Source organism: Alligator mississippiensis, chromosome 8, assembly GCF_030867095.1.
Source record: "Alligator mississippiensis isolate rAllMis1 chromosome 8, rAllMis1, whole genome shotgun sequence".
In the NCBI taxonomy this organism is placed as follows: Eukaryota; Metazoa; Chordata; order Crocodylia; family Alligatoridae; genus Alligator; species Alligator mississippiensis.
Window position 1 is genome coordinate 38,885,319 of NC_081831.1, and position 13,542 is coordinate 38,898,860.

At 46.5% G+C, this 13,542-nt stretch overlaps 1 protein-coding gene across 10 annotated transcripts in view; it reads left to right on the plus strand.

Moving 5' to 3' along the window:
• MID2 (midline 2) overlaps positions 1-13,542 on the plus strand; it is a 464,627-nt gene that overhangs the window by 388,847 nt on the left and 62,238 nt on the right. For 9 of the 10 annotated variants that reach the window (XM_059732666.1, XM_059732669.1, XM_059732667.1 and 6 more), the window contains one exon: positions 4,056-4,217. The exons of the other annotated variant lie outside the window; for it this stretch is intronic. In XM_059732666.1, the coding sequence (XP_059588649.1) occupies positions 4,056-4,217 (162 nt within the window). The remainder of the gene's footprint in view (positions 1-4,055; positions 4,218-13,542) is intronic. 10 annotated transcript variants of the gene reach the window in all.

A 13,542-nucleotide genomic window follows, 5' to 3' on the forward strand; every position in this document is an offset into this window, starting at 1 on the left:
TGGGTTGATGGAGACCTGGTGGGATGACACGTACGATTGAGCAGTGAATATTGAGGGCTATAGGCTTTATAAGAAGGATCAGATTGGGAAAAAGGCAGGAGGCATGGCCCTCTATGTGAAAGAGTGGAACCCCTCCATGCAGGTCACGTTTGATACCAGGGAAGGGTCCCTTGAGACCCTCTGGGTCAAGATACAAGGGGGATCAGGAGAGGGAGACCTGATGGTGGGAGTCTACTGTAGGTCTCCCTCCCAAGAAGAAGAAAGCGATCAGGCATTCTCCGGGGAACTGACTAAGGCAGCTAGCACTAAACGCATGATTGTCATCGGTGACTTCAACAACTACCCTTACATCTGTTGAGAGGACCATTCAGCCAGCTTCAGCAGGTCTGCTAACTTCTTGGCAGCTATAGACAATCTGTTCCTGACATAAGTTGTGGAAGGGCCTACTAGGGGTAAGGCTGCTCTGGATTTAGAGCTGATAAAAGGGAGGATGTGATAGGCGACCTTAGGATTGGAGGGACTGTGGGCGACAGTGATCATGATTTGATTAGGTTCACCATCTACCAAAAGGCTGGGAAATCAGTAGAACAAAAATCCTAGACTTCATAAGGGCAGACTTTGGCAAACTCAGGAGGTTAGTTGGAGAGGCTCTCTATGTCCAATGACTGGATGTTTTGGGGAGTTCAGGAATGCTGGTGCCTCCTTAAGGGGGCAACTCTCACCGCTCAAAAAGAAGCCATTCCCACATGGACAGCAAACGGAAAAGGAGCCAAGAGACCCACTTGGCTCAGCAGGGATATTAGGGAGCTATTGAAAAAGAAACATACAAGCAATGGAAGAATGGTTCACCAACCAGAGAGGAGTACACTTATATTGCCAGGGTCTGCAGGTACAAGACACGGAAAGCCAAAGCAGGCACGGAAATCAAACTGGCAACTGAAATAAAGAACAACAAAAAGTCCTTCTATAGATACACAAGGAGCAAGAAAAAATCGGGCTTCACTGTGGGACCCCTACTGAATACAGAGGGGCAGCCCACAGTTAATCCCTGTGAAAAGGCAGAGCTCCTAAATACATATCTCACATTGGTAGTCCTGAAATCAAACCGGGGCTGTTCCACCTGTCCAGAGGGAATATGGGGAATATAACAGACTACATGAAATCAGTCCCGAACAGGTGAGGGATCTTTTAGAACACATGGACGTTTTCAAGTCTGCTGGACTAGATGACCTGCAGCCGAGAGCCCTGAAAGAACTGGCTGAGCTTATAGCAGGGCCACTGGCAAAGCTGTTTGAAGAGTCATGGAATGTGGGAGTGGTCCTGGATGACTGGAATTGGGCCAATGAGGTACCTATCTTCAAGAAAGGGAAGAGCGATGACCCTGCAAACTAAAGACTGGTCAGTCTGACTTCGGTCCTGGGAATTTTTTTTGAAAAAAATTGTTAAAGAGGCCATCAATTACAAACTGGTAACTGGTAGGGTATTAAGAAGTAACCGGCACAGCTTGGTCAAGGGTAGATCATGCTTAACAAACCTGGTGTCCTTCTATGACCAGGTAACTAACCATCTGAATGAGGGACACGAGGTTGATATCATTTACTTATATTTCAGTGGAGCCTTTGAGTTGGTTTCCCATGAGATTCTCTCAACTAAATCGGAGGGTACTGGGCTGGACCAGTCTACAGTGAGGTGGGTAGACACCTGGCTTAGAGGCCAATCCCAGAGAGTTGTAATTAACGTAATGGCCTCACCCTGGAAGGCTGTTTCCAGTGGTGTCCCCCAGGGATCTGTGTTTGGACCCATGCTCTTTAACATTTATTAATGACTTGGATGAGGGTGTAGAAAGCTCAGTGATTAAGTTTGTGGATGATACTAAGCTGTGGGGAAACACAGGCACATCAGAGGATAGGGTAAGGATCCAGGATCACCTTGACAGACTGGTTTTATGGGCAGAACAGAATCAGATGAGGTTTAACAGGGAGAAGTGCAGTGTTCTTCATCTAGGTAGGAAGAACCTTCACCATAACTATATGATGGGTGGTGTACACTGACTGGCACAGCATTTGAATGGGACGTGTGGGTTGCAATCAACCAGAACGTGAACATGAGTCAACAGTGCGATGAGGTTGCCAGCAGGGCAAACAGAACCCTGGTGTGCATCAGCCAATGCCATGTATTATAGTACAACAAAACAGAGCAAAAAGCATGTTTCTCTCTGTTGCCTGTAGATGGAATGACATATTCTGATTCAATGAGTGAAAGCAAGATTTTCCCATAAGAAGCAGAAACCATGAGGATCCGCAGGAAAGACCACAAGGCTTTTTAAAGGTTTCATTAGAATGGGTGAACTTGTTTGAAAAAAAATAGAAACAGGCTTGTCACCCCTGTCCAGAGTATCAATGAAGGCCTTGGGCTAGTTCTCAGCATAGATATGACATCACCCCAGCAGCCCAGCTGTCCTCATTGCCTGTAATAATAGCAGTAACAGCTAATGAAATGGAACATACCTAGACTAAAGCTATAGCTGCTGTTAATTTCTGTGTGTTTGTGAAGGGTGGTAGAAATTTGTATTTGCAGTGAAGACAGCAATACAGAAGGCAAGAGTTCAAGTTCTTGAAGGGAACTTATTTAATTAAATCCAAGTCTAACTTGCTGAGGTTCAAGTTCATCCTGGGCCATTGGGAAGGAAAAGCAGTTTCTAAGAGGAAATGGTGTGAACCTCCAAGTCCGCCCACCGAGCGGGAATGCTGAACTGCTGTGCTGCCAGCTCTGCTTAGTTCCACACTGGAGGGCTCTCTCTGAATGCTGAACATGTAAAAGAGTGATTCAGAAGGCTGCTGGGCATCAGCTTTCTTACCACTACAACCCACTGAGCAGTAAAAAATACACACTAGCGTGACAGGATTACATTGGCTGTTGAAAGCCCAGCTGCACACAGGGCAGCTATCCCATAATGAAATTCCACTGGCAGGGACCATGTTCCTCAGTGCGTCGCTGCCAGCCCATTCCTCTCGCTGCTTTTGCATATTAAAACTAAGTAAATTCCATTAAGTGCTAAGAGCCTTACCAGGCACACTTGCTGAAGCACTTTTTTCTCATTTAGTTCATTTAAATTGCTTTGCACAGCAATATTTTATTTGCACTTTACATGATAACTTGTAAATGAGGAACTCAGCCAGGCTGCTGCATTTGAACACATTAGCAGTATAGCTCCGACCCTGTTGCAATGACAGTTGCCGTAGGCAGGGAAATCCAATCTGAATGGCTACAGCCAGGATGGATTCTGTTTCTAGGAGCTGATTCATAGAAAACAGTTCAAGCAAAGACCTTACATCTGATAAACACATCTCTGTACTGAGTTACAAACCGGGCCAGACCGCACAACTTGCCTCATTGGATTTGCAAGGCCAGTGGGTGTAGATGAAGGCTTCTCCCTGAGTGACCACTGGAACTCCTCTCCCAAGACTTATGGGAGAGCTTGCACCTGTAGCTCATTAGTGTTGTTTTCAAGCAGTATTAATGAATGTGGGTCCTAAGCCAGAGACAAACCGACAATCCAACCTGCCCCTCTCAGTGAGGCCTCATCAGCACTTTCCTGTTATCGGCTTATCTTGCCTCCTCCTAGGAATCGTCTGCTGGATGTTTCATCTTCACAGAAATATGGACCTGGAAAAATCATTAAGTTTTAATGCCCACCCAGAGGTTTATCTGCCACTCATCCTCCATCATGTCCCAAGATAGCAACATGACACACTGCCCATAAAATGCTTGCATTCCCTTTCTCAGCCAATCTCTGGCTTTGCCAGTTTTGACTTAACAAGTTCTGCCCTCATGTGATAATAAAAACAATCCCCCTTTCCTACTGGTTTCTGTCATTTATGTAAATTTTTCCTTCAGTCTGTTTTGCAGATTCCTGTTAACTCCTAGGCAGTATATTAGTCTGAAGGATGCACAGTCCATGAACTCCACTATACCCAGCCTGTTTTGTTTGCAATTTATCTTGTCCTTCATCTCCATAGTAATAAATCTCTCCACACTCCCTTCCTGTACTGCAGGCCTGTACAACTCCATGGATAGCTGGATGATTGTCCCCAACATCAAACAGAACCACTACACAGTGCACGGGCTTCAGAGTGGCACCCGATACATCTTCCTTGTCAAGGCCATAAACCAAGCTGGCAGCCGGAACAGTGAACCCGCCAGGCTCAAGACAAACAGTATGTGACAGGATATTTGTTTCTAATTTGGTGGGAGATAGAAGAACAATTTGATTGATCCCAGAGTCCAAAAAGATATTGCTGAGATATTTTCCATGACTTCTTAATTGTTATTGCTTACAGCTGCACTGCAGAAAATGGAAAGCAGTGTTCGGTTTCTTGCTTGGCTTGTTCTTCTTCCCTCAACAACAGCCACTGCAGGATTACTTGCAGACTGGTTTGTTTCTGTAGGGTTGTTCCTGTACACGGCTGTACACAGGTGGTTGTTGCATAGTATTTCCAGCTGGCACTGAGAGGCATGTGCTGGTTTGCTACAGGAGAGATAATTGTATGATTGTTGATCTAAGTGTGTTCTGTCTTTGCTGGTGTATTGTCTCCACTCCTTTCCTCCCAGTTAACTGCTGCTTAGTGGCCATGTCTTACATGAGACACTGACCGCACAATAGCCCAAGGCTACTGCGCAGTAGCGTTGCATGGCAGAAAGCATAATGCAACGCTACTGCACAGTAGTCTTGGACTACGGCTTAGTCAGCGTCTCAAAGAAGTCATTCATCAGCACTACTGCAGTCATTTAGCACTAGTTAATACAAGTACTAAACAACTGTGCAGTCAGTGTCTCGTGTACATGGAGCCAGTGTCTAGTACATGCTTTTGGGCAGGGACTCTCCTTTGTTTCTATTCCCTGATTGGGACCCTAGGTACCTCTAGAATAATGTATAATACCCATAAACATGATTTGGAGAAGGAAGTTCAAATGGGAACAAAGTGACCTGAACATTTTCCCAGAGCTTTTATCTACAACATTTTTCTTTTGGATTGTAGAAATGTAACAATGGGCCTTACTTTTATTTTGCCTGTTCAGAACAACTGTTCAGTTTCCTTGTTTCATATCAAAGTGAAAGCACCAAAAACCAGCTCTCCTGGGATTGAATGAGCATCCTAGATTTTAGGAGATTCATTAATTCAGTCTTGGGAGGGTAACCTTCTAAGTGCCAGGCTTTAAAAGCTGCTGGTCTGCCATGGCCATTCACATGGATCAAACTTCTCCCTGGCTCACCACGGACAGGAGATCTGTGGTATGTATCATCACAGAGTTACTATTTACTATGAAAAGGGAGACTGAAAAGCATTTTATTAGAAAAACATGTATTTGACAATAAACAACTATAGAGCAAGAATTAGTGCATAATTCAGTTCTCCCAGGGTGAATTTGCACAGTAGTGAGGGAATAAATTAAAGATATTCTAAAACTTGTGTTATGGTGAGACTGCAAATCCATTGACATCAAAGTCAGTAGGACTGGGTCCACTCTTAGCATGGAGTGGATTATGAAGATTGAGTTTGTGTGTCTGGGGTGAGGAGAAGTTGAAGCCTCATTTCACACAAGCTCAGAAACATAATGAGGGATGGTTGTTTCCCTCTGCCTGCTGGTTTATAATATAGAAATAAATGTAAAATTGTAAGAATAGCAGTCCTTCATCCAAATAAAATGTGAGTGGTCCCTCTCCTGGCTTTTGTCCAGCACTGTGTCCATGTCTTGCTCCTGATGATTATGACATTCCTCTGTCTGGTCCTGATGTGCTCACCATTCACTTTTGTTCTTTTTCTTGATGTTTCATTTGCATCTGTGTTCTGCCCTTGACTAGGCTTTTGAAATTATTTATTGCTTCTGCCTTCTCAGTTTCTTCATGGAATCTTTGTAACTTTAAATAAATTTAAATTAAAGTCTCTGCATTAGAGACAAAGGGAAGAAGATGAGGGGAAAAGAAACTCCAGTCTACTTCTCCTTTGTTTATTAAACGTGTAGTCCTCCTTCACTTGCTGTTTAAAGCACACTCCCCTGCTTTGAAATGCATTCAGGCTGGAAATAAGAAATTGGTGACTTGACAATCCATGAGCTGATATGACAAGCCTACTCAGAAGTAAGGAAAATTTGTTTTGTTTCAGTAGCTCTCAGGGGAGCTTACATGCCTTTTTTTATTCAGTGTCAGTCATCAAAGATATTAACATTTGGCTAAGTACTGTTTTTCCAAGATAAACCTGATTTACTGGATTAAATGAGCATTGGATCAGCTTTTTAATTCTCATTTTTCACAGTGGGTCTGTCTGAAGCAGCTTTCTACATTTGTCAAAATATAGAGCAGGAATTGCATTAAGTCCTATAAAAATTGCTAACATATTATTGTTGTTTTGTCTGTTCTGAGATTAACTTCTACCTCCAAGGTTGCATACATGATCATTTAAATGATCAATGCATCCCTAACTTAGTAGATAGGAGATAAGTGAATGCATAAATTAATATTCAAACACTATTCTCAGATTATGTTAAAATATTTATCTATACCTAGCATTATAATTAATGTTACCTTGAGACTTCTCCTGTAACCATCTGCTTCAAATAACTTGAAAAGCACTTTTTGGTTAATGTGCTCTATGTTTCACCTTAATTCCAGCTTTTGGAAAGTTTTGAGCAAATTCTGTTTGCCTGGTTTAGACTAGCTAAGGAAGATGATAAACATCATCAGCTGTAAAAATATTTAAGGCCTTTTAATCCACACATTTTAAAAATAAAGTGAAATTTTCCACTTCTGAAAACTAGACTTCAGACTTACTTTAAATGAGACAAAAAATAATATATATATCTATATAGCTAATTAAACTATCAATTTTGCTAGTGTACAGTAAAAAATCCCCCAACTTCTTAGCTGCCACCACTGGTGGCAGCAATCCCTCACAGTCAAGGATAATCACTCCCATGCATCAAGTAAAGAGTCTGTTAATGGCTAAGAAGGCCAGTCCTAGAGCTGCAGACTCTCCAGTAAATGCCACAGGTGATGGTTAAAGGGAAGGTCAGACCACAGATTTCTCATTCTTGTTTCCTTTCCTTCCAAACCATTTTATATCATCCATAATCGGAACTCTACATGGATTGTATATGATGGTTTGAATAGGAACAATCCTGGCTCAGAACTGAGTAAAATGTAACTACCTGAGTCCAGTGTTTTGCCATTGGGCAAGTTCTAGTCTATGCTGGTGTCTCTGGGTATGGACAGTTGATCAACTTGCAGAATGTGAAAAGGGGCTATAGACCTACCACAGAGCAGCTGATGCACAGTAACTGTCTATATAAGGGGCGGGCAAAATATGGCTTGTGGGCTGGATTTAGCCCACCAGGCCATTTTATCCGGCCTGCGGGGCCCCTAAAGAATTTAGAAAACCAATGCTCATCTGCCCCTGGCTGCCTGTCAAAGATGACAAGGTGCCAGGGACCCAGGAAGAGCCAGGGGCAGGACCCAGCAGCAGCAACAAGGCCCACCTGGCCCTGCCTCGCCCCCAGCCCTCCAACCCCAGCCGTGCCTGAAAGAGGCTCCTGTCCTGGGCCCATGGGGCTGTTCCTTGCCTCCCTCCATCTGAGAGTGGTGAATCGGATAAGAACAGGTTGGGGGTGAGGAGGTTCACCAGTGAAGCAGGAGCCAGCTGAGCCTAGCTGGCACCACACAGTTCCAAGCTGGCTCCTGCTGCACCATGCACTCCCAACCAAGCAGCCGGAAACTGCACACTGCTGGAGCGGCAGGTGGGGAGTGGCGGGCAGGGGGGAGGGGTGGTGGCAGGCACAGGGGGGAAAAAGTGGCAGCGGGCAGGAGTATGGGGCCCCAGGGCTCAGGGCTGGTGACAGCAGGAGCTAGCTGGGAACTGTGGCGGCTGGGCTAGGTCCTGCTGTGTTCTGTGGCCCTGGCATTGCAGCTAGGAGCCATGCATTGCTAGAAGTTGCCCAGTTGGGCTGGCTGGCTCCGTGCTGTGCCACATAGTGCCTGGCTGCAATGCTGGGACTGCAGAACACAGCAGGAGCCAGCCCAGCCCCCATGGTTCTATCACAGGGGCCACGTGCCTGCAACTCCCACACTTGCACTGGGGGAAACCCCATGCTGGAGCTGAATGCCTTCTCAGCCTTCTGCTGCGCAGGTATGCTGACTCCGCTGGGAGTAGAGGGAGTCCCACCCCCTGCTTCCCTGTTGAGTCCAGCATGGGGCTTCCCCCAGTGCAAGTATGGGAGCTGCAGGTGTGCAGCATGGAGCCCCCATAATAGAGGCAGCTGGGCACGCTGCTGTCCTCCCCCCCCTCTCCCTTTCATGTGCAGCACTGGCTGGAGCCATGCCCATCTGGCACCGGTGCCTGCACCAGGCACGAGCTTTCTGAGCCCCCCACCTGCTGCTGCTGGCAGAGAGGGCTGCGTGCCATGTGGGGGAGTGTGTGGGGGGGCTCCAACACCCCCCACCCTCCCTCACATCCAACAAACTTCACACACCCACACCCTGCCCCTCCAAGCCCCCCACATATACACACACCCCAACATACCCTATGTTCCCCCACAATCCCCCTAAAATATGTTTTAGTAGGTGTTTGACTTCCAGTGTATGCTTTTGGCGGGGGAGAAGGGGGGTTTGTTTCTAAGATGGCAATCCCTCTCCCAAAAGGACAGTTATATCATAGATTTTCATAGATTTAATAGATTTCATAGACACTAGGGACTGGAAGGGACCTCATGAGATCATCAGGTCAGCCCCCTCCTCCTTCTCTCTCCCCCCCCCCACCCCTCGCCATTGGCAGGAAGTCAGCTGTGATCAAGTTACCCCAGCAAGAAATATATACACCTGTTTTTTTGTTGTTTTTTTTTTTTAAAGAGTCCAGAGTACTTGCTTGTACCACCTCTGGGGGGAGTTTGTTCCAGACCCTGGAGACATGCACCATAAAGAACTTTTTTCTTACATCTAATCTAAATCAACCTTCCTGGAGTTTATGGCCATTAGACCTTGTTATCCCTTGGGGAGGTCTAGTGAACAGGTATTCTCCCAGGTCCTGATGTACCCCTCTTATGTGACTGTAGGCTGCCACCAAGTCCCCCCCGAGCCTTCTCTTCTCCAGACTGAAAAGTCCCAAGTCCCTTAGCCTCTCCTCGTACGGCCTTCCCTCCAGGCCTTGGATCATATGAGTGGCTCTTCTCTGGATTCTCTCAAGCTTTTCCACATCCTTCCTGAAGTGGGGAGCCCAATACTGGATGCAGTACTCCCGCTGTGGTCTCACCCAGGCTGAGTAAAGTGGCAGGATAGCTTCCCTGGTTTTGCTTGAGATGCATCAGTGGATGCATGTGGCAGGCCAGTAGGAGGTGCTTCTGCATTGAGCCACCCACCTCACTGCGCCTGACCACCTTCCAGGCTCCAAGTGCCTCCCTGGGGGTGTCTCACGTCTGGCCGACCCCTTTCCTGGAGCACGCCCGCTAGCCTGGGGGTAAAACTGCCACCTCCCAGGGATGGGCTTGATTCTGGCTCTGCGCCCCCTGGGAAACACAGGCCAGTAGCCCTCGAGGGTACTTGACTTACTTCAAGAACTTGGGGTGCTTCCCCCAGTTGGAAGCACAAGTAATGGTCTCCCTTAGTCAGCCTAACCAAGGGGACCTCAAGGCATAATCTAGACCCACTCCCAATAAGTCTCCCACACTAGGTACAAAGGAGAACTTTATTGGTTACAAAGGGTAAGGTTGGAATAGGGTACAGGTTAGAGCACTATCAGAGAAATCCCATAGAGCAAACTGGCATGGCTGGGTAGCCTTTGATCATGCATCTGAGTTACTGCAAGCTATATATCTAGTAAGATCTCAGGTAGCTTACTCACAAGTATCATCCAGAGTCAGGTGGAGATTCCTTCTGGAGGCAGGCAGTTCCTTGATCATGAGTTTTAAGAGAGAGAGCAAGTTTCAGATGGTCCAGCTCTTCTCTCTCTCTGAGTCTTCCTCATGGCTGCCTTCCCTTCTTCTGGGCAGTCCTTAACTTATATAGCCCTTAGGGCCTCATTTAGCTGGTCCAATAGAGGTCAGCACCTGTTGACTGTCAGCCAACCCATTTGAATTGCATCACTAGTTGCTGGGTAGACTGACAGTCTCTAGCTCCCCAGGGACCCCAACCCCTCACCCAGGTATGTGATGCTGCCAGTCACATAGGCAGAGGGAGCAGGTTTCCCCCCTCCCTCAGGAATGTATCCAGCTCAGGTTACCTAAAGAGATAGGGTACGGTGTGTATCCTCTGCTGGGCCCATCCTAACCAAATTGTCACAAAGCAGAGTTTTTTGGGGAGAAACAGGTGGCCTTCTGCTACAATGCACACCAGAGTTTGATTAGCTTTGCCAGCCACAGCATCACATTGGTGGTTCATATTCATCTTGTGGTCAGTCAAGAACCCCAAGTCTCTTTCGGTCTTGGAGCTAGTGAGCATAGCACTGCCAAGCCTGTAAGTATTTTGGGTGTTCTTCCTACCGAGGTGGAGCACCTTGCACTTCTCTGCATTGAAGGCCATCGGGTTTTGGTCATCCCACCTTGACAGCGTGTCCAAGAAGACCTGTATTCCTAGCCAGTCCTGCGGTGTGACCACCCTCCCCCATAATTTGGTATTGTCCACAAACTTGGCCAGTTCACATCTGACTCCCAAATCCAGATCATTGATGAAGATGTTAAAGAGAGTACTGGCCCAAGTATCGAGCCCTGAGGGACTCCACTGGTCACCCTGTGCCACGTTGATTTGCTCCCAACAACTATTACTCTTTGGGTCCGCCCCCATAGCCAGTTGCCTAGCCATCGGACTGTATGATGATCAAAGCCACAGTTCCCCAGCTTAACCAGGAGGACATCATGGGGAACTAGGTCAAAGGCCTTCTTGAAGTCCAGATATATGGCATCCACATCATCTCCCTTGTCCAGGGCACATGTTACTTGATCATAGAAGGAGATGAGGTTGGTCAGGCAAGACCTGCCAGTCACAAAGCCATGTTGGCTGGTATTCAGAAGCTTGCCTTCTGTTAGTCTGGTGTTGATGGAGCCCTTGACAATTTTCTCCGCAATTTTTCCAGGGACGGATGTCAGACTGATTGGCCCATAGTTCCCCAGGTCATCCCTCCTCCCTTTCTTGTACCTAGGGACCATGTTGGCTCTTTTCCAGTCACCCAGGACCTCTCCCAAGCACCGTGATTTTTCAAATATCTCTGCCAAGGGGAATGCAATGATGTCTGCCAGCTCCTTCAAGACTCTTGGGTGCATTCTGTCTGGGCCTGTGGACTTGTGAATGTCTGGTTTCTCAAGGTGTTCTTTCACCTGGTCCACATCGATTTTGGGCCCCTCACCCACTCCCAGACTTGTTTGTGTCATTCCTGACAGTGTGATCCTCCTAGGAGCGTGAAAAACCAATGCAAAAATGTCATTTAGGAGTTTGGCCCTTTCTAGGGCATTGGATGTCAGTTACCCTGTTGGATCTCGCAGGGGCCCAATCCTATCTTTGTTCTTTTTCTGACTTCCCATGTATCTGAAGAAGGATTCTTTGTTGTCCTTGATTCCTGTAGCTAGCCTAAGTTCAGTTTGTGCCTTGGCTTTTCTTGACCACTCTCTACAGGTGCGGGCAAGTGCAGAGTAATCATCTTTGGTAATGCTTCCTGTTTTCCAGCTTGTGTAGGCTACTTTTTTAAGCTTAATGAGGTCCAGCAACAGTTCCTTATTCAGCCATGGGGGCTTCCTTGCTCGTTGACTGTATTTCTTGTGAAATAGTATGGCTTTGCCCTGTGCTTTAAGGATTGTTTTTGAGAGATGACCATTCCTCATGTACTCCCTTTTCTGTGGGGCCTCTAACTGCCTGACTGACCAATTTTCTCAGTTTGCAAAAGTCAGCCTTCCCAAAGTTGAGGACTTCTGTTTTGCTGGGGGGTTTGCCTGCTCTTTGGTGAACTAAGAAGTTGACCAATTTATGGTCACTGTCACCAAGCTTTCCCTTGATCGGCAGATTGCTCACCAGGTCCTCCCTTTGGCCAGGACCAGATCAAGCAATGCTTCTCCCTTAGTCAGCCCATAGACCTCCTGAGTTAGGTCGAGGTCATCGATGCACGTGAGAAAGCTACGCGACCTGTCAGATTTGGCTGCCCACTCATTCCAAGATATGTCAGGGAAGTTGAAGTCCCCCATGACTATCATGCATCGGGAGCACACAACTTTGACCAGGTCCCTACTGAAGTCCCGATCTAGTTCTTCCTCTTGGTGGGGAGGTTTATAGTAGATTCCTACAAATGAGTCACCCTCCCCATGTTCTCCTCATATCACGACCCAGAGGATCTCAAGATGCCATTCCTGGTTTGGAAACTCAATCTACAGGGAGGTGAAGTGATCCTTGACATAGAGAGCAACACCCCCACCCCTCTTCCCCATTGCATATCTGTTACTCTGTGGCAAGTCTTCAACCCCTGTTAGCTCAGTGTAATTTAGTCATTTGTCCATGCCCTAATGCTGACTGTCTATAATTGTTTGAGGCCAGGATTTTTGGGGTGATATCTTTTATTGGATTAATTACATAGTTGGGAGAGATTTTAAAAAAGCTTTTGGTCACAAGGTGTCCTTGCCTCTCACATATTTCCCCAAGCCATGGCTACAACATCACTCCAGCGCTACCATAACTGCTTGCACTTTGAACTTTGCAGCAATAGAAGTTTACAGTGAAATCAGTGGGTACAGATTTTCTTCTTCCTTTCTTTTTTCTTAAAGACAAAACAAAAACAGGGCAATTAAATGCAAAACTTTCTATTAAAACATTATTGAGGCTACAATGCAGATGGTATCTGGCCCACTTGGCAAATACATGGCTCAGCATCAAAGGACAAAGATTTGACAGCAGTTATGGCCTACTCCTGCACATCACAGGTGTGAAGGGTTAGGGAGTACAGAGACACGTGAGTTTGCGTTAGTGAAAGAGCTGCTGCTTGGATGCCCAGTTACTTTGCTGGCTAGGAGCAGAGGATACAGTCTTTTTAACATTAAATACCTTGATAGCATGATGGTCATTGCTCACGTCTGACACAATCCTGTTCTCTGTCCCACCCCTCTCTCATCTTGCACTAGAGAGAAAGGTAACAGGCACACAGAGGACTCTGAAATTATTTGCACCCAGTGGCAATACCTACCCCTGGCAGGTAATTTTATTGATATAGCCATGTGTTCCCTCCTGGAAAGCAGCAATCTTGTGCACCACACAAGGTTTTGCAGGTTCACAGAAAAGACAGCAGCTGGTCGCTGGGGCTGTAATGGGAAATAATCATGTTGACTGCACTGGCAATAACGTGGACGTTCACTGGCAAATGATAACAATTTAATGACTAACAGTCTAAGGGTCAATTTCGATGATTCTTTAGATCAAGGGGAGAGGAGCAAAGAAGAGAAGTCTATAGAAATCTTTAAAGATCACATCCACACCAAGCATGTTCAGTTTCTTCACAGCTTCTAATGCTGACCATGAATGCACCA